General features: G+C 41.6%; 2 protein-coding genes across 3 annotated transcripts; one reads left to right on the forward strand and one right to left on the reverse strand.

Annotated features, from left to right (window-relative positions):
* The first annotated feature begins 228 nt into the window (after positions 1 to 228).
* Positions 229 to 10,693, forward strand: LOC134662773 (TBC1 domain family member 19). The gene is made up of 11 exons (XM_063519066.1): positions 229 to 454; positions 537 to 671; positions 760 to 934; positions 1,126 to 1,213; positions 2,264 to 2,324; positions 2,789 to 3,022; positions 3,445 to 3,582; positions 8,742 to 8,910; positions 9,405 to 9,514; positions 9,733 to 9,824; positions 10,400 to 10,693. The coding sequence occupies exons 1-11, from the start codon at positions 353 to 355 to the stop codon at positions 10,653 to 10,655; spliced, it is 1,560 nt and encodes a 519-aa protein (XP_063375136.1). The 5' UTR covers positions 229 to 352; the 3' UTR covers positions 10,656 to 10,693.
* A 1,080-nt stretch (positions 10,694 to 11,773) lies between these two features.
* Positions 11,774 to 18,928, reverse strand: LOC134662575 (alkylated DNA repair protein alkB homolog 8). 2 transcript variants are annotated; one of them, XM_063518845.1, is made up of 8 exons: positions 18,772 to 18,928; positions 18,457 to 18,691; positions 18,010 to 18,324; positions 17,459 to 17,618; positions 16,522 to 16,753; positions 16,187 to 16,342; positions 14,850 to 15,017; positions 11,774 to 12,178 (listed from the first exon to the last, which is right to left on the reverse strand). In XM_063518845.1, the coding sequence occupies exons 1-8, from the start codon at positions 18,868 to 18,870 to the stop codon at positions 11,789 to 11,791; spliced, it is 1,755 nt and encodes a 584-aa protein (XP_063374915.1). In that variant the 5' UTR covers positions 18,871 to 18,928; the 3' UTR covers positions 11,774 to 11,788. The 2 variants fall into 2 exon arrangements, with proteins under 2 accessions (XP_063374915.1, XP_063374916.1); XM_063518846.1 differs by having other exon boundaries at positions 18,768 to 18,851.
* Between the last annotated feature and the right edge of the window lie 733 nt (positions 18,929 to 19,661).

Genomic DNA, 19,661 nt, shown 5'->3' on the forward strand with positions numbered 1-19,661 from the left:
GACTGAAGATTGTGAACCTGTCCGAAATGCACGTTGGGATTTTTATAATGTTATTGCATTTTTCGCATAATTCGGATGCAACAATGATATTTAAACCGAATTTATATAATAATTCATCTGTTATTATTCTTATCATTTTTATTAGTATAGATAAGGTTATACGATGTTTCATAGTTATGCAATACTTACTATAATATTTAGAATACGATTAAATCCTATAAGTATATTTATTAGTAACCATAGCAACGGCATCTCTCTTCGTGTGAAATATGTTTTTTTACAAAAAAATAAACAGAGTGTTTGTTGCTTTATTTAACAAAATTTTATTCAAATCATTGAGTTATTAGTCGAAATGGAAGAATTAAAAGATGAAGCCATTCATCACACAGCACTGAAGTTAGCAGACGATATAAAAAACTTATCAATATACAAATCATTTTACAGTGACGTTCAGGCAAGTATTTTCATTGTGTATAAATTATATAATACAGAAAAACGTAATATACTTTCTAACGAAAACAATTTTCTTACTTAAGAAATTGGTATCTTCGGCAAATGTTAAAAAAGAAGACTTCAAACAAACTTTACAACAAGCGATGAAAGAAAAAGGACTAGATACAAAGTTAAGAAACACAGTGTACCATTGGGTGAGAACTCAGACCAAGCAAAACGTAAGTCCCGATTCCTACCTACCCACATTCTCCATTAAAAAATATATCAAAAATGTTACCAGATAAAAAAAACAGTTTTTTTTTTCAGAAATTGGATCCTTTAACATCTTTACAAAAAGCCAGTGCACAGTGGGAGAAAAGGATTCACAAATCGCTAAATTCAATGTGTTCTGACTTAGAGACCTCTTTAGCAAAAATAAGGCCCCAAAGTGAACAAGATGAACTCTCGGACAAGTGGAATGAACTTAGCACTTATACCTTAGGTGTTTACCTAGTATTGCATTACCATAATTATTATTCGTATTACTATGCGCCACAATTTCCTATGTTCCTAACTCAGATTTATTTATTCATCGTAACAGTTAATAATGGCTTAGTAGTTTGCATGTCATTTCTATGAAATCTGTTTCAGGTCAATTCCGTTGAATAAGTATAAATTATTTATGTATTTCAGATTTATCAAAATACAGACCAGTTTACGCACCAAAGGACTTTTTGGAAGTATTACTAACATTATCCGGTTATGTTCCTTTTACGAGAGAGTAAGTCCTTATATACTTGGTCAAGCAGATCTTGTCAGTAGAAAAAGGCGGTAAATCTGCAAAATGTAGGCGCGCGAAGCAAAGGGATATCGCCCATAGAAAATTTGAATTTCGCGCCTTTTTATACTGGCAAGATTGGCTTGACCAGCTATAATAATAACATAAGTAAAATATAGTAGGTATAGGTACAACACAAGCTTTCTTGAGCTTACCGTGGGGCTTAGTAAATTTGTGTAATAAAATAATGCCCTATAATATTTATTTATTTATTATTTATTTATTTATAGGTATATTTGGCTAAATAAAAAACTAATATATACCTATAGGTACCTACTAAATCCGTCCTTTTGGGGTTTAAGCAAGTTTAAGGTATAATACGACTAGAATAAGAAAAAAGCGGCCAAGTGCGAGTCGGACTCGCCCATGAAGGGTTCCGTATTTAGGCAATTTATGACGTATAAAAAAAACTACTTACTAGATCTCGTTCAAACCAATTTTCGGTGGAAGTTTACATGGTAATGTACATCATATATTTTTTTTAGTTTTATCATTCTGTTATTTTAGAAGTTACGGGGGGGGGGGGGACACACATTTTACCACTTTGGAAGTGTCTCTCGCGCAAACTATTCAGTTTAGAAAAAAATGATATTAGAAACCTCAATATCATTTTTGAAGACCTATCCATAGATACCCCACACGTATGGGTTTGATGAAAAAAAAAATTTTTCGAGTTTCAGTTCGAAGTATGGGGAACCCCAAAAAATTATTGTTTTTTTTTTCTATTTTTGTGTGAAAATCTTAATGCGGTTCACAGAATACATCTACTTACCAAGTTTCAACAGTATAGTTCTTATAGTTTCGGAGAAAAGTGGCTGTGACATACGGACGGACAGACAGACGGACAGACGGACAGACAGACAGACAGACAGACATGACGAATCTATAAGGGTTCCGTTTTTTGCCATTTGGCTACGGAACCCTAAAAACGTAATTTTAACACAACTAGGTTATATAAACTATTTTATTTAAATAGCTATGTAACGTTTTCAGAGATGAACCTAAATGGGAATTCGCGCATTTACCTCTCCAAGTGAAGACGTTGGATGAATTGGTAATTGTACTTAATTAAACTATTTAATTTTTGTATCTTATTTGGCGCAGTCGCGTAGGATATCAACATAATTTTCAGTAAAAACATTAGAAATTAAATAAACTTAAATATTAATCTTTTAAAGTAAGTATTTGGACTCTGCGGCCTTTTTATGTACTGCCTACGAGCTACGATTAGTTACTTGAAACGGGAATATACACTGACAGATCAACAAGATCGCGTAGTGGTTAAAGGGGCCCGCTGATTACTAGATTTACCAGTCCGCCGGACGATATCGGCCTGTCAGTTGTTCGGAACTGTCAACTTTTGTTCTAACTGACAGGCCGATACCGTCCGGCGGACTGTTAATCAGTGGGACCCTTAAGTTAGGCTAGTAATTTGAACTTAACAACGACAATATTAGAGATATTGTATCTTGATCGATAATGATTCATCCCTAAAGCTTAACCAACGGATTATTTTAGAGGAAAGTGTATCCTGAATGGTCATCCGGTGAGCCTCTGCTCGGCGTGAACCCTTCGATGCCGAGTCAAGTGCCGGGGTTCGCGACGCTGGAGTCCGAGCGGGTGGGGCTAGGGGAGCGCGTGGCGGCCCTCGCTTACGCCCCTGTCGTACAGGAGTACCTCAAGAGGGGCAGTCCGCAATCGATACGGGCTACACTGTGGTCGCTGGTGCTCGGCTCTGATGTGAGACAGCAGGTATAACAAATCTAGTGAAGTTTGATGCTAAAGTCTTCCCGGAGTTCGTGATATTGGAGGCCTTGCGAGCGAGTGGCAGCACTGGCTTTAACGCCCCCGTGGTGCAGGTGTACCTCAAGAAGGGCAGCCTCCAGTCACTATGGGCTACGCTTTAGTCGCTAGTGCTGAGCTCTGATATGAGACAGCAAGTATATAACGAATCTAGTGAAGTCTGGTGTTAATGTTGCCTCGCCGGGGTTCACGATGCCAGGTTTTACGACGTGTGAAGCCGTGATTGTGGTTGAGGGTTGGAGGAGCGTGTGACAGCTTAGTCCACCTTTATGAACTGCTGGTGCCAGGGGTAACTCAAAAGGCCCAAGGGCATCCCGCAAAAAAAATCAAATTTTCTGTAGTCCGAAAAAGGTCTTTATATTTTATTTCAGCAAGTAACGGCGTTCAACCAACTCAAAGCAAGTGTTCTGGAGATAGACCTGATGATTGACAAGCTCATCTTCAAAGATGTGCAGCTCACTGCTTCCAACGACGATCAGTACTTCGTGTTCGAGGACCTCCTTTACCAGGTAAGGTTTCAAATAGTCTCCCTTTTCCATTGACATAACAACTATTAGGCGTTTTTTACCGATGTCGTATCAATTATAGACTTGATGACAGGAAGAATAAATTTGACTGCGTGTAGCTCTTAAAAGGTGTTCAGAGCACATGCACCGAACACGTGACAGGCGCCCGCGACCCTGTCTAGTTTGACGATGCGGTCGTCTGTACTGTACAAATCATTGTACTTTTCGGAACCATTAAGGCAAATTAACATTAAATAATTTTTACATTTTAACAGTTTATGTAACATTATAGTTCAAAAAAACTCGTATAAGTTCGCATCTCGCATCCTCAATATTTGGTCCTTCGAGCCGGAGCCGATTAGGAAATTTATTAGGATTAGGGCTCCAAGCAGGAAAGAAAAGCTTGTTATAACACCAAATGAATGTTTATTAAATCTCAAGCAAAACTACAGTAATGGCGTCTCATACAAAGAACACTCTCATTTTTTTTATATTGACCATAGATATTGACAATCAAATATCATAGACTATACTCTATATTTGTTTTTTTTTTTGTTGACATTAACACCCTTCCTCAACAAAAACAAGCTAGGTACCGACAGCATAAAAACTATAAACTGAAGGAATATTTTACAAGTCCTTCAAACAAAAAACGTCAGCAAAATATATAAACTAAAAGAACACTTTACGGGTCTTTAAATAATAAACACTTTACTTGTCTGTCAGATACCATCTACATACTTTTAAGTTTAAGTTAAAAATTACCGCTCAAACCTATTTGAGAACAGGTCTCGAAAAATCACTTTCCCTAACGCTTTTGTAAACAGGTCAGCCAATTGTTGACTTGTTGGAATGTGTTCTAATAACAATAGACCTTCAGTCACCTTCTGTTTAACAAAATGATATTTTAGATCTATATGTTTAAGTCTCTTGTTGTCTACATTATTTGCAACATGAATAGCTGACTGATTATCAATGTATATTTTAAAATTTTGAAAATGCAGCCCTAACTCCAGAAGAAGGTTACGTATCCAGCACGCCTCCGTGACCCCCTTCCCCAAAGCTACGTATTCCGATTCGGTTGAAGAAAGGGAGATGCATTGTTGTTTTGAACAACCCCACGAAGCTGTGCATCCGAAAACCTTCATAACATATCCGGATGTCGACTTTCTGTCCGCCTTATCTCCCGCCCAGTCAGCATCCGTGTAACCCAACAACGGTGCTTCTTCAGTAGCCTTGTAAATAAGTTTAGCATCCATGGTTCCTTTCAAGTACCTAAGAATTCTTTTAAGTGCTTTCCATAATCCAGAAGATCCCATCGACTGAAATCTTGAAAGATAGTTGAGAGCGAAACATATATCCGGTCTCGTACCCAGCATTACATACATGAGGCTTCCTATGAGTCCTCTGCATTTCGTAGTCATCTCGGCGTCATTTGACGGTTCCGAATTTAGTTCAAGACCCACTTCAATAGGTGTCGCTATGGTGTTGCATTCTTCCATTTTGTACTTCTTTAAGATGTCTTCTATGTATCGCTTTTGGTTTAACTCTATGGTGTCATTCTCTTTAATTATGTTTATTCCAAGATATTTTAGATTATTTTCACCGAGACTTTTCATTTCAAAACGTGTTTCCAGTGCCATTTTTAAATGATTTATCTGTTCTGCATTTTCTCCTAAAATAAGTATATCATCCACATATATCAGTACATAAATTTTGTCTTTGCTCTTGTAGTACAGACAACAATCCGCTTCGCTTCTTGAAAACCCTTCCTTAATCATAAAATCATTAAACTTGTTATTCCACATCTTCGGTGATCTCTTTAATCCGTATATTGATCGTTGCAGTTTAAGGACTTTACTGCCTTCCGTCATTCCCTCAGGTCTTTCCAAATATACGTCCTCTTGTATGTCTCCGTACAAGAAGGCACTCTTTACGTCCATCTGTAACATCTTCAGTTTATATTTGCACGCAACTGCAAGTAGGATTCTCAAAGTTGGCAGTCTAGCCACTGGTGCATAAATCTCTGTGTGATCAAATCTATCTTCCTGCTTAAAACCTCTAACCACCAGTCTTGCTTTATATTGTTGCTTCCCATTCTCACCTTTCTTGATTTTGAAGACCCATTTGGTGTCAATAGCCTTCTTTCCCGCTGGTAAATCAGTCTCTATCCAAGTGTCATTCCGTTCTAGAGCATCAAATTCTGCTTGTATGGCTTCTTTCCACTTATTTTTGTCACTTCCTTCTATTGCATTTTTATAAGTGAGTTGACTTTCGTCATTAACTGCTGTAAATCCCAAAACATAGTCATCCAAACGCTTAGGCTTGGTTATCTGTCTAGTCCTGGTTCCTCGACGTGTTGCATTATTTTCATGCCTTGTATCAGGTCCAATTTCTGTATTTTCATCTTCCACAATTTGGTTTTCATCTTCCACAATTTGATTTTCATCTTCCACAATTCTGTTTTCATTTTCCACAGATTCATCTGGGGTTTCATATCCAGGTATCTCATGCAACTCTTCAGATGATGACTCCTTTTCTTCGTCTTCACTTATGCATGCCTGGAAAATACAATCACTCTTTGTTCCTTGTTCTATTGTCTTGCTCTTCTTCTTTCCGTCAGACTTCTCTGTAACATCTTTTATAAATGTAACATCTCTGTATGTATCAACGATAGTTGTATTAGGTTCCCAAATCCTGTACCCCTTACTGTACTCTCCATATCCCACAAAAATACCGCGCTTACTTTTTGCATCCCATTTAAGACGTTTCTGTTTTGGTATATGGATGTACACCTCTGAACCAAATTTGTGCAATGTATTTATGTCAAATTCTTTGCTATACATCAGCTCGTATGGTGTCTTATTAGGTACCTTACTTGGTCCGGTCCGGTTGATCACATATGCAGCTGTACTCACTGCCTCTGCCCAAAGTTGTTTTCCTAGTACAGCTTCCTGTAACATTGTCCTTCCTGCTTCTACTAAAGTTCGCATCTCTCTTTCGGCCCGCGAATTTTGCTCTGGTGTGTAGCTGACAGATGTTTGATGAGTGATGCCTTTCCTGTTAAACAAATCCATAACATCTTTATTCATAAACTCTGTTCCACGGTCACTCCTAACAGTTTTGATTTTATGTCCCGTCTCATTTTCAAACTTGTTAACTAGTATTTCGATCCTCTCTTTTGTCTCTGACTTCTGTTTCAAAAAATATACAAAGCGATAACTACTATAGTCATCCTTACACAGCAAAAAATATAGAGACCCACCTATGGACCTCTCCTCCATTGGTCCACACAAATCCATATGAATCAACTCCCCAGGGGCACTTGCCCGATTTGTGCTATTGCTGAATGGTAACCTATGCTGCTTTCCTTTAATACAAGGTACACATTGCTCAGTCAGCCCTTCATGTTTTACATTATTTTTACTCAATACTTCTTTTACCTGGTTATGATTCTGGTGAGCCAAGATACTATGCCATTCATTGACGCTTCTAGTAGTTGCCAAAGCAACTGCTTCATTAAACTCGAAATCCATTAAAAACAGATTTTCCTTGCGATATGAAGTGCATGTTACTTGGCCCCATCTAACAAACTTACATATCTTACTACCTGAAATCAACTTATACCCATTGTCAAAGGCACAAATTAATGAGAATAAATTGACTTTAAGTTCTGGCACATACAACACATCTAACAATACTGAGTCTATATATTCACAGCCATTGTTTGCCTTCAATTCTATAGAGCCAACACCACATACCTTTAGTTGGTTGCCGTTACCAACAGTAACCCATCTATTTTCTACCTCTGTGAATTTGGAGAAGAGCTCCCTGGATTTGCACATGTGCTCGCTGGCTCCCGAGTCCATCACAAATGCACGTCCAGTCCAAGAGCTCTCCATGATGTAAGCATTAGGAGCCCTCGACACTCTTGGGTGTTGTGGCTGTTGTCTTGCCCTGCAATCTTTAAAAAGGTGACCTACCTTTCCACAATAATTACATTTCCTATTTCTACAGTCTTTCTTAAAATGCCCTGCCTTTCCACACTCAAAACATTTCAAACTTTCATTTTTATCACCCTTCTTGATGAATCTTGCGTTGTTATGTTTGCTCAGCAGCGCAGCGGACGTGGCTTCGACTTCCACTTTACTAGCTCCGCTGCGTTCCTCCTCCACCAGTAAACGCGCTTGAAGATTCTTCAAAGTCCGCTCACTTGCTGCAACTGACTCCCATGCAGAAATAAAGTGCTTGTAGCACTCTGGTAGGCTCATGAGAATCTTCGTGATAACCATCTTCTCTGAAATGTCTTCCTTCATCATCTTTAGTTTGTTAACGATTTCATCAACCGTTGTCAGATATTTCGCCATGGGCGCTTCATATTTAAGGTTGTAGAACTTCTGCTGTACTAAATGAATGCCCACCTTCGACTTAGAATCGTAAACAGTCTCCAACTTGTCCCACATCTCTTTTGCGGTCTCGCATGTCGCTAAATAGTTTAAAACTGCCTCTTCCACTCTTAAAACAATAACTTCCTGGGCTTTTCTGTCTAAATCATCCCATTTTTCTTTCTCCGCTGTTGTAATTGTCTCCGCACACACCTCTGTTACTACTTTATATAATTTTCTCGCTTTCAACACAATAGTAGTTTGTAGCTTCCATGCTGGCCAATTATTTTCGCCGAGTATAACGGCCCTGCTGCTGTCCAGTTTCTCCATTATTACGACTTACTTCCTCTTGTTCGGCTTGTTAGAACCGACGACACCAATGTGCGTAAAAATTTGTCGTAATTACTTCTTTACCACTTTCCGTGCCTGGGCCCATAACCTATTAGGATTAGGGCTCCAAGCAGGAAAGAAAAGCTTGTTATAACACCAAATGAATGTTTATTAAATCTCAAGCAAAACTACAGTAATGGCGTCTCATACAAAGAACACTCTCATTTTTTTTATATTGACCATAGATATTGACAATCAAATATCATAGACTATACTCTATATTTGTTTTTTTTTTGTTGACATTAACAAAATTGGAGGTTTGTTTGTATTTGAAAACAGATTTTCTAGCGCTTTTTCTTAGACATGTTTTATCAAAAACCGTTGCATCCATTTTATTGCGGTGGGGAGTTTTTATGTTTTGTATTCTGATCTTTATTATCGGTATAGGTGATGCTATGTTTCTCGCGCGACTGCGGCGTGCGGTCCGCACTGGCGGAGGCGGGGTGCGCGGGCGCGCCGCTGACGGTGGCGGTGCGCGGCCGCCACGCGCCCGCCGACCGCCTCACCGCCTTCCCGCCGAGCGGCGTCATTCCCTTCCACGGCTTCTCTATGTACGGTGAGTATTGACCCGTAAGCCTTTGACCTCCTAAGAGACCTAAGAGGTCAACTGACGCGCGCGGCTACAGCCATCAACCTTAGTGCATTCCGATAACGGTCTCAATGACGCGCCGCATACGATAGCCGGGGCATTCAAAGAGTTAAGCTTTGTCTACACGTACGTGATGCTATGTTTTTCGCGCGGCACGCTGACTATCTCACCGCCTTCCCGCCGAGCTGCGTTGTTGCCTTCCTCGATTTATCCATGTACGGTGGGTCAGTATTGACCCCTATTAGTCTTTAAGCTTTGTCTACACGTAGGTGAAAGGTGATGCTGTTTCTTGCGCAACACGCCGACCGTCACACCTCCTCCCCGTCGAGCGTCATTCCCTTCCAATCCAAGGCTTCTCTTGTATGGTGACTCAGATATCTTATCATAATTGTAGCAAATTGAGGTTGACGGCTAGCGGCCGATGCTGAACGAATGATGAACTATAATTATGTATATTTCAGCGACGCCATTCTGCTACCTGTACGATGATCCGGTGCAGCTGTATTATACGTTCCGGGCCTTCTACATCCGCTATTGGCACCGACTGCATTACATTTCGACTCATCCACAGGTGACTTTACCCGTATATAGTTGGTTATAAAGTGTAGTTAATACAGATGTTCAGAAACGGTTTAATTGGTTGGTCGGTGGGTTTGAGTTTGCAACTTTGCATCCGCTAATTTGGGATATCTTTTACTACTTACTAGGAACATTCAGAGTATTTTTTTTCTCACTTATTTATTATTCCCTGTGTTAAAAACGTATAACGTAATTTTTTAAACATTTCAGGGTATTGTTTCACTGTGTCTACTGTATGAAAGGCTTTTGGAAGCAAATGAGCCACTGCTATGGATACATTTTCGAAATATTAACATAAATCCGTAAGTGTTTTATCAAATATGTAGGTACCATATCTGCCCTTTCTTTATCGTCTTGCCTTGCAGGATCACGGTAAAATACTTATAAAATCTTCATTCCACCATAGAGAAATATAAGTAAAGAAAGAGGTAACTCCATACATCAGTTTTCTTACCAAAACGCGAGTTATTTCGTAGTCGACATCTAACGTCAAGTAGTGGAATTATCAATACCGCTACTTGTCACCAGGTGTCACCAGTTTCGGTACTGACGATAAATGTACCTACTACTAAAACAATTTACAACTAATATGATAAGCAGAAGGAGTTGAAAACAGAGTTCCGGTTAATCCGGTTATAATATTAGCTAAAAATAGTCGAGCATTAGAGTTTTTGTTTGCCGCTACATCTATTGTCAACTAGCAGAACTGATAATGCTACCGCTACTTGACGTTAGATGTCGACTACGAAATAACTCGCGATTTGGTAACAACACTGATGTATGGAGTTACCACTCTTTCTTTACTTATATTTCTCTATGATCCCACATTCCTAATTTTTATCAAATTTTTAGTGACCATAATGTATTTTTGTTTCAGTATAAGGGTGGTCTTCAAATGGTTAATGCGCGCCTTCAGTGGTCACTTGCCACCCGACCAGCTGCTGTTGCTGTGGGACGCCATACTTGGCTACGACTCCCTCGAAATCCTACCACTTTTAGCGCTGGCAATACTGAGCTTCCGAAAGGAGAACATCTTTCAAGTGAATACGCTCCAAAACGTAGACGCGGTGCTGGCCGACTTGTCTACAATTTCGGTCATTCCGCTTTTGCAGTTGGCACTCATGAAACCTTAGCGGCCAGTGTTGCCATATAAATAATTTAGTTTTCTTAATGTAAAGCCCCCTCGACACTCGTGTGGAGTCAAGCTCGCAGATCTGCGAAATCGCCACTTCACGCCGCGATTCAGGCACGAGTGTGGAGGGGGCTTAAAGCTTGTCTAGTTTTTGGGTAGTTTGAAGGAAATATGTTATTGTAACTTGTTCATGTTTTGTTATATGTTGGGTTTGTGCAATACTTTCAAAACAATAAACCAGTTATATTACTGTGTTGGAAGTTAAACGTTTCTTAATATTTCTGTCTGTTTATGGCAGTTATTTCTATATAGAACCTCTAGTTTAATACAAATTTTCACTTTACAGAAGCAGATTACTAGTCACACTTGTGTTTTCTTGGCCAAATTAACCCTTTAAAAGCCATTTAAAGTGTTGTTAAATGAATAGAATAAAATTACAAATAATGCATCATTTTCTTAACTAATTCACGTGAACTCTTTTGCCTAGGTAATAAGGGTGATTTATTGTACCTAATGTTGCATCTCGCATAATAAAAATGATATCTACTGGTACATAATTATACTTGGTCAACCAGATCTTGACAGTAGAAAAAAGCGGCAAATTTGAAAAATGTAGGCGCGAAGGGATATCGTCCCATAGAAAATTTGAATTTCGCGCCTTTTTTTACTGACAAGACTTCGTTGACCAGCTAGCGAACAAAAAAAGATAATATCCAAGAATATTCGTACAAATATGACGTTTAAAAGGTTAACAGATATTTTTTATAACTTTGTAGGCAATGAAATAATTAAGCTTAGAATAAATTTAAAAGTGGAAAAATTACTTTCTTGGGTGAGACTTGAACTCACGGCCTCTGGATCGATACTCCAGGGCTCAGCGTAACGCTCTTACGGTAGATGTCGCTCGGGTCCCCTTGATCCATATGGTGGAAAGATTTGCTGGCTACGGATGAGGTCTTGGTGGCTCAGATGGCAGAGCGCTGGAGTATCGATCCAGAGGCCGCGAGTTCAAGTCTCACCCAAGACAGTAATTTTTCCACTTTTAAATTTATTCTAAGCTTAATAGTATCGATCGCAGACGTTTCTGCTTGTTAAAAAAAATGAAATAATTGATTAAAAAACATACATAAACATTTATTTCTTTCTGCATACAACACACCAATTTCCTTCCTCGTAGAAGCTTTTCTCAACAGCGAATCCCACCTCCTCGCACAACCCGTCAAGTTCGTTCTCTTCAAAAACGTGATAGTATCTCAGAAGGGTGTTCTGTGCGTCGGAAAGTTTGTTATCCTTAATGTTTCTAAGTTTCCACGGGACCAGGAGGTCCTGGTGTTTGAACTGTGTTCTGTTTTGGTGGACGGGGAGGGTTACGCCCTCGACGCTGACGACGGCCTCGTCGGCGGGCTGCTTGGTGTCGTCGAGGTAGTTGGAGCGGGTCTGGTCCCGGGACCACGCGGTGACGAGCGCGCGGCCGCCGGGGCGCAGCACGCGGTGGATGGTAGAAATCGCGGCGAGGCGGCGCGGCTTGAAATATTAACACAAGATCTGTTACGGCTCGGCACTGACAATCCAGCCTCTAGACTGAGCTTAGGCCAACTCTTTCATGAAACGGATGCTGCCAAAAATACGGGGGTGCGGGGGGACGAGGTGAGTGAATCCCGTGCCGTGATTGGTCCGTTCAAAGACACGGACCAATCACGGCACGGGATTGACTCGAAGATGGAGTAACGCTACCGTATGTGTGGCAGAGGTAGATATGAGCGCCGCGCCGGCGCGCCGCCGCCGCCGACAAAATTTTCGCGCCGCCGCCGCCGACGCTGCGCTATCGGCGTGGCATCGGCGTGACCTTGGTAGTTACTACTACTTTCGGAATCAGATAATATATTTTTAATCGAGTTTAGATCATTAACGGCGCCACTTCGAATAGTTTAAAGGCATTCAAAAGGTATTATAGGCCCATATAATTAAAAAATATCGAAGGCAAATGCAAACTTATATGTCTAGTAACCGCGCTAGTAGTCTTGGGGAAACGAAATTATTTAATATCAATTTTAACATCAATATGCTTGTAATAAACATACTGATTTCCTTCAATTTTTATTTTATAACGTTCCACATTACAATTTATATTGTATATATACGAGTACACTACACTAGACATATGTCAATCACAATGAAAAAAAATAACTGTGATCAACTCTGGCTAACGTGAGACTCGAACCCAGATCTTTGGATTACCGATCCAATGCATAACTAATTTTGCCAGCTAACCATCCGTCATTTACCGCGAATTTAACCATTGCAAGCATGGTTAAACGTCTTTAAAAGGTATTAAATGGGGTTAATTTTGAGATATTAAGCGTTTCCACGTACAAATGTCCGGCCGTTGGCTTCGCACGGAAAGGCGTCGGAATCGGGTCTCAAATATACTTGGCCACTGTTCAAATTTCAAGCTTTGCTCTCTCGCAACTCAATCTTTGGCCTTGCATCGTTCGCATGGAATTAAGCCGCTATCTGAACCTGCAAGTTTTTGGTCCTGTTTGGAGCTCAACTTTCGGCCTGTTTTAAAACGCTTGAGCATTGGTCCTTATGCGATCTTAGCTCCATTGTAGCTCGGCCTTTGGCGTCGCACGAATGCGCCCGCAGGAAAGCTCCAGATCTTTAACACTATGGCTTCAGTCTTTATCGGCCTGCGCCCTCGCTCTGCTCTCTTGCAGCTCGGCCTCGCACAGAAGCGCGCCGCAATCAGCGCTCTAGGCGTTCAGCCGTCAGCCAAGCTTACACTTGGCGTTCGATTCTTAGCTGTATGCTTACCTGCAGCTCATCCTCTGGCCTCGCATTGGGAGGCGTCAAAATCAAGTCTTCGGTGTTACATGGAGCTCGGCGTTGGGCCTCACTTTTTGGCATAAATTGGTTTTGATGAATCGATATTGGTTAATGACGGAGCTCGATTTTCTTTGGACTGTCGACAAGACGTTTCCCTGATACAGTCAATCCGCAATTTTTAACTTAGCACAAAAGATAAGGGCCTCGCTAAGATCTTCCGGCCAGAGCCTCGCCAAGATTAAGACTGCCTCAGATGCCGCGCGATACCGCTTATCCACAGTTTATACGATATCAATTTTTTTCGTACCATTATTCAATAAATTATCCTTGAAAATAAAAAATGCATTTATTTCATAACTTTCTTACAGCAAATACATGTTTTTTCGGTAAAATTTTGGTTTGAATTCTTTTTTCATTAATCGAAGGTGTTTCAAGGCCACGCCGCCGATTCGCCGCCGCCGCCGACCAATTTTGACCGGCGCGCCGCCGCCGGCTATATGCCTATCGGCGCTCATATCTAGGCAGAGGGGGTAGCGTGACTATGCTATGTCTAGAGGTTGGATTGTCTGTGCGGCTCGGCAACGACATTGAGCGACTTGCGACGGCGGCAGAATAAGAATAAGAATTGTTTATTGCCACATACATGAAAATAAAATAGAGTTAGAATTACTTACATAATAAAATAAAACAGTTGTTATCATATACAAAACAAAAGTGAGAAGATCTTTGTATTAGGCAAAGGGTTCCAGTCTCAGCGTGTGCCGGGCCTAGGTGCCCGGCGCTGGTTTTCAGACCGGCAGCGATAACCATAGGTTGGAGCAAGACACAGCGATCGGACCTTTAGTTCCGCGGTTGTCGCAAGTCGCTCAATGTCGTGACCGAGCCGTTAAAGCGCCGTTTCAGGTCCTTCTCCGAACGTAGCTCGCCGAGTACTGAGCGGACGGCCGTGCGTGCCCGGAATCGCGGATATCATTGTTATTTTTAGTTAATTTTAACAAAAAAGTTAGTTTTTACATCCTTTTTCAGGACATTTTCTGCTGAGAGGAACAGAGGTATAGTTGGTCAAACCAATTTGTCAGTAAATAAGAACAAAAAAAAACTATATACTCATCCTTTTCTTTTGGGTGCTAGTACTAGCGAAAGATAAAAATAGTATGATTCTCTCTGTCTATGTTTGAAATGAGACAGTCCTTTGACAAACTATGTATATGTTATTTCCCTGTCCCTCTTAAGTAAATTGATAGTGTTCGGCGAAAGGTTATCCTTGTCACCTGTGTCGCAGAGGTGATCATAGGTTCAGTTGTGAACATGCGTTCTGGTTCGTCGTCCTGCTCTGTCTCTAGCGTTTTATAGTGCATCTCGCTCTCACCTTACTGCTGAAGTGGTGCACGACTGCGATGCATATAGCCGTGTCGGCGCATGCGTCCCGCAGGGGTGCCGAACATAGGTCCAGTCGTACACAGTCGTTCGGTTTCGCAGTATTACTCAGTCGTTGGTGGCATTCAGATAGTAGCCCGCTGCTGCGCTCGCCTGCTATCTGAAAATAATGATAAAAAATAACACTTTAAAAGCGTTTGAATTAGCCTTATTTTATAACTATTTCAAATCAATTTAGAGATGTGACAGACAGACGGACAGAGTCGCACTATAAGGGTTCTTGTTTATCTTTTTTGGTAAGTACGGAACCCTAAAAACACCAGAGATGTGCGAGGTCTTAGTTGAGCGGTGCGAGCAACTAACTGCTGGAACACCTGCATACCTGTATGATGTCGTCCCTCAACATCGCGTTTACCGCTGCCACAGAATAAATAATAGTACTAAGTACAGAACTAGAAGACTCACTCTCTAACAAAACGCGTCTGTTACGATCAGCACAGATATGGCCGCTAGGTGGCGACAGCGCCACGCGCGGCTTATGGCTTTCCCCAAAAGTGGGGCCGAACGGATGTACTTTTAGCTACCTGTAGCAAAGCGACGAAATCGCGGAGTGAGACACGCCTGCCGTTGCCTAGGTCCAGCACCACAGAGCGCTGCACTCCAGCATGAACACCTGGACCTGCTAACTGCTGGAACACCTGCATACCTGTAGAATGTCGTCCCTCAGCAGCACATTCTTGCGGTTGCCGCTGCCTAGGTCCAGCACCACCGAGTCCTGCACTCCCAGCACGAACACCTGGACCAGCTAACTGCTGAAACACCTGCATACCTGTAGGATGTCGTCCCTCGGCAGCACGTTTTTGCCGTTGCCGCTGCCCAGGTCCAGCACCACCAAGCCCTGCACTCCCAGCATGAACACCTGGACCTGCTAACTGCTGGAACACTTGTATACCTGTAGAATGTCGTCCCTCAGCAGCACATTCTTGCGGTTGCCGCTGCCTAGGTCCAGCACCACCGAGTCCTGCACTCCCAGCACGAACACCTGGACCAGCTAACTGCTGAAACACCTGCATACCTGTAGGATGTCGTCCCTCGGCAGCACGTTTTTGCCGTTGCCGCTGCCCAGGTCCAGCACCACCAAGCCCTGCACTCCCAGCATGAACACCTGGACCTGCTAACTGCTGGAACACTTGTATACCTGTAGAATGTCGTCCCTCGGCAGCACGTTCTTGCCGTTGCCGCTGCCCAGGTCCAGAACTACGGAGCCCTGCACTCCCACACTCCCAGCATGAACACCTGGACCAGCTAACCGCTGGAACACCTGCATACCTGTAGAATGTCGTCCCTCGGCAGCACGTTCTTGCCGTTGCCGCTGCCCAGGTCCAGAACTACGGAGCCCTGCGGCACTCCAAGCATGAACTCTACCACTTTGGGCCAGGGTTTGTGGCGAGTGGTACTGAAGTGGCCCGCTATCTGCTCGTACACCTGAACGGAGAAGGGTGTATATATGTATTATTATAAGGCGGAGTCAATTGGTGGCCTGATCATTTATTTAATATGAAGCCAGCGAATTCCATTTCAGCTGACTTAAATATTGAGTTTGTAAATAATGGTGCAAAAACTAAAAACGCTTTTCTCTGTTCAAATCGTAAACTCTAACTTACTTGATGTACATGAACCTCCTCCAGCCTGCTAGCCACCGCATCTATCTCTGTCCCACTCCTACTGTCGCACAGCGTGGGATAGGGACAGGCGCAAACGCCGCTCCTCGTCCAACGGAACGTGAGCGAGACGCGCACGCGGCGAGGCCGCGAGTCCGCCGTCACGACACGTGCGGCCTCGGTGCGGATCACCGGGTCCCATGTGCGGGGTTGGATGCCGTGCTGCCAGTCGTACCTTTAATGAAAATAACACTATGTAATTGTTAAAATTTGTCTACAACAGTTAATACAGTGGGGTTTCCATAGATGGCGCCATCATAGCTTACCCCTTTTTCTATGAGATTTGGCTTAAAGGGCTGGCATCCAGGGCATTAAAAAAACAAAAATTTGACACAATTCTAGGGATTGACAGGGCAAGCTATGATGGCGCCATCTATTAAATACTTCGACCGGCCATCGCCATTAGCAAATATTGAAGACATGATGATTTAATTTCAAAATAACCTTCTTCGTAACGTAACTTCGTAATAACGTATCTGTAGGTAATTTCAAATAAAATCTATCAAACTACTTAGTTGATGAATCTGAAACCGATTCCTAAGAGCTGGACTGTTAAAATCCCCATATAAAATCTGCACAGCTTTCATGAATCAACCTATTATCGGCAGGAATTCTTTCTTAAAGTCATTTTAGTCTCTGAAATATACATATGAAGAGAGAAATTTAAATTTAGGATAAGGATAAAAGGACAAGTCCGTCCGTCAAAAGGACAGAGTACAGTGGAGAAGGTTGGAGGAGGCCTATGCCAAAAGGCACACCAAACTGGGGGACATATTGTAGTAAAAAAAAAATAAGATAATAATATCTACTTAATAACCGTTGTACCCAAGGATCGGAAATAAAAGGCTATATAGATAGATAGATTTTAAAAACATCCAACCTTGCCTCACCCTGCATAATGAGCAAGGAGCGAGCCGGCACCACGACTGGCACAGATTTGCCGGAGTGGTGTCTCCAGTCCATTACCACCGAGGAGCCAAGCGACACCGACAGGATCGTGTCTCCGAATGGACTGTGCTTGTCCACGTGAGATGGAATGCCTGGAAGTTTAAACGAAGTATTGGAAATTGTTTCAACTGAGAAATGGTTTTGATATATTTAGGAATGTTTAACCATAATAATATTAACCGTTATGCGGATGGCACGACAGGCGTGTCATCAATGTTTAGAATGTGTGGCGTATGGCATATGACACGTGCCATCCGCAACAAATACTGGAATCGCTACCACTGCCAAGTTTTCGAAAAATGGAACATGCAACGAAATCCATCCATGTTCACTGTGTAGATAATGCACAGGGTTGAACAGACCCCACACATACCACAGTGAACATTGTAATTATGCTGAATTTATAAATATATTTAGAAAATCTAAGTTTAAAAGTACACAGTCAAATCAATCTCTAGCATTAACTTCATGTTATAAAAGTACCTTGCCCAGGTTCATATTTGTTGACTGTCAGCTGATCAGGCACACCAACATCTATCCCTTGTCCCCTCAACCGTTGCCACAACAAATCACAGTCCTTTGGTATTGCCTGTTCCAGCGGAGCCGACAAGTCCACATCGTTACTGCCATATCGGAACTCGTATCCGTAGTGAGCCACTTGTCGGTTCTTCAGGTTACTGGACTCTTCAAACTTAAAGAGATTTAGAAATAATTCCTCTTCTGCTGAAGTGATGAAGTCATTCAGTATGAGCAGGCCCTTGGGAAGGTCGTGTTTGCAAATGACTTCAAGGTTTGGAACTAAAATAATTGGGAAATTGCTTATAAAACTGTGTATATATTTAAGTGTTTAATGCATGAAATATGTTATACATTGCATGTATGAAGATCGAGTCAGATATTGAATCAAACTAGTAAGTGGAGATACCTTACCATTTTCAACAAAGTTCATGTAAATTGGAGTTCCATGGAGTTTAATTTTCCCATTACTTTCTTTGTAGAATAACACCGCATCATCGTCACTATTAAATACTAAAAACGAATGTGTTTCACCCTTTTCTGCTATCAACTTAGGTAGGGCTAAGTTTGGTAAAGTTTTTGCTATTAGATCGTGAACATCTTCTTTTATTAAACCCGTAGCTTTACCTACGTTGCACAGAACAACATTCTGAAAAACATATAATTAGACTTTTTAAATGTTTATAACTATTTACGTAAAATAAAACCGAGTTTGAATAACGTACGTACACGATTCGGTTTCTCTATGCAATTAATTCCCTTAGAGCTTTTAAGGCGTGCGGCAAATCTTTTCTGCTTTCGATAAGTTTTCTTCTCTTCTTCTAGCATGTTTGCCTACTTTTTCGTATTGGTTTTGGTTAAAAAATAGTTTTGAACATGAAACAGATTGAAACTTGCACAAGTTGCACATGCCATATGCACAATTTTGACAGCTGATGAGTAGCTGACAGTGACAGCCTGACAGCTGATTAGGATTCGATGGGGTCATTCGGATTCACGTCCGCAATTCCAATCTAGGAATTCCATGACATGACATGACTAAAGTCGTATCCAGACGAGCTGGGCAAATCGACCGATTTGATCAGGAAAATAATTGGCGCCAATCTCATCTTGCGTCCACACGTACACAATTTAATCACCAATTTGCATTCCATAGATAGGTACTAACTTCGAAAATTGGCTCCGAAATTTTGTCTCCGCACCTGCCGATTTGATCGGGGAATCAAATTGGCGTTTGCGTCCGCACGGCCTGATTCGATCGGACAATTTCATCAGATTGGTGAAAAATAGTCTCGTCTGGACTCCACTTAAAAGCTGAGGGGCTACCGCGAAACCCGAAATTCTTGGGATCTTTCTGACTTTCTTTGTCACTTTAATTACGCCTTCCCATACTTATGTGGATGTGGTGCGGACCACCAAAGGCTTCGGACCGGACCAAGGTTGCTGTCCGGTACGCCCGTCTGTTAAAGCTTGTACATAGAAACACTATTTTATTTCACCTTTATTTTAAAACGCAATAACTGCTTCTACGTTTACGCCATACAATTGTCAAAATTGCTCTCAAACTTCCAAACTTCATCACTTCAACTTGATTTTTGATGGAGTGGTAAAGGACACAA

This window comes from Cydia amplana, chromosome 3 (assembly GCF_948474715.1).
Source record: "Cydia amplana chromosome 3, ilCydAmpl1.1, whole genome shotgun sequence".
Taxonomy (NCBI): Eukaryota; Metazoa; Arthropoda; class Insecta; order Lepidoptera; family Tortricidae; genus Cydia; species Cydia amplana.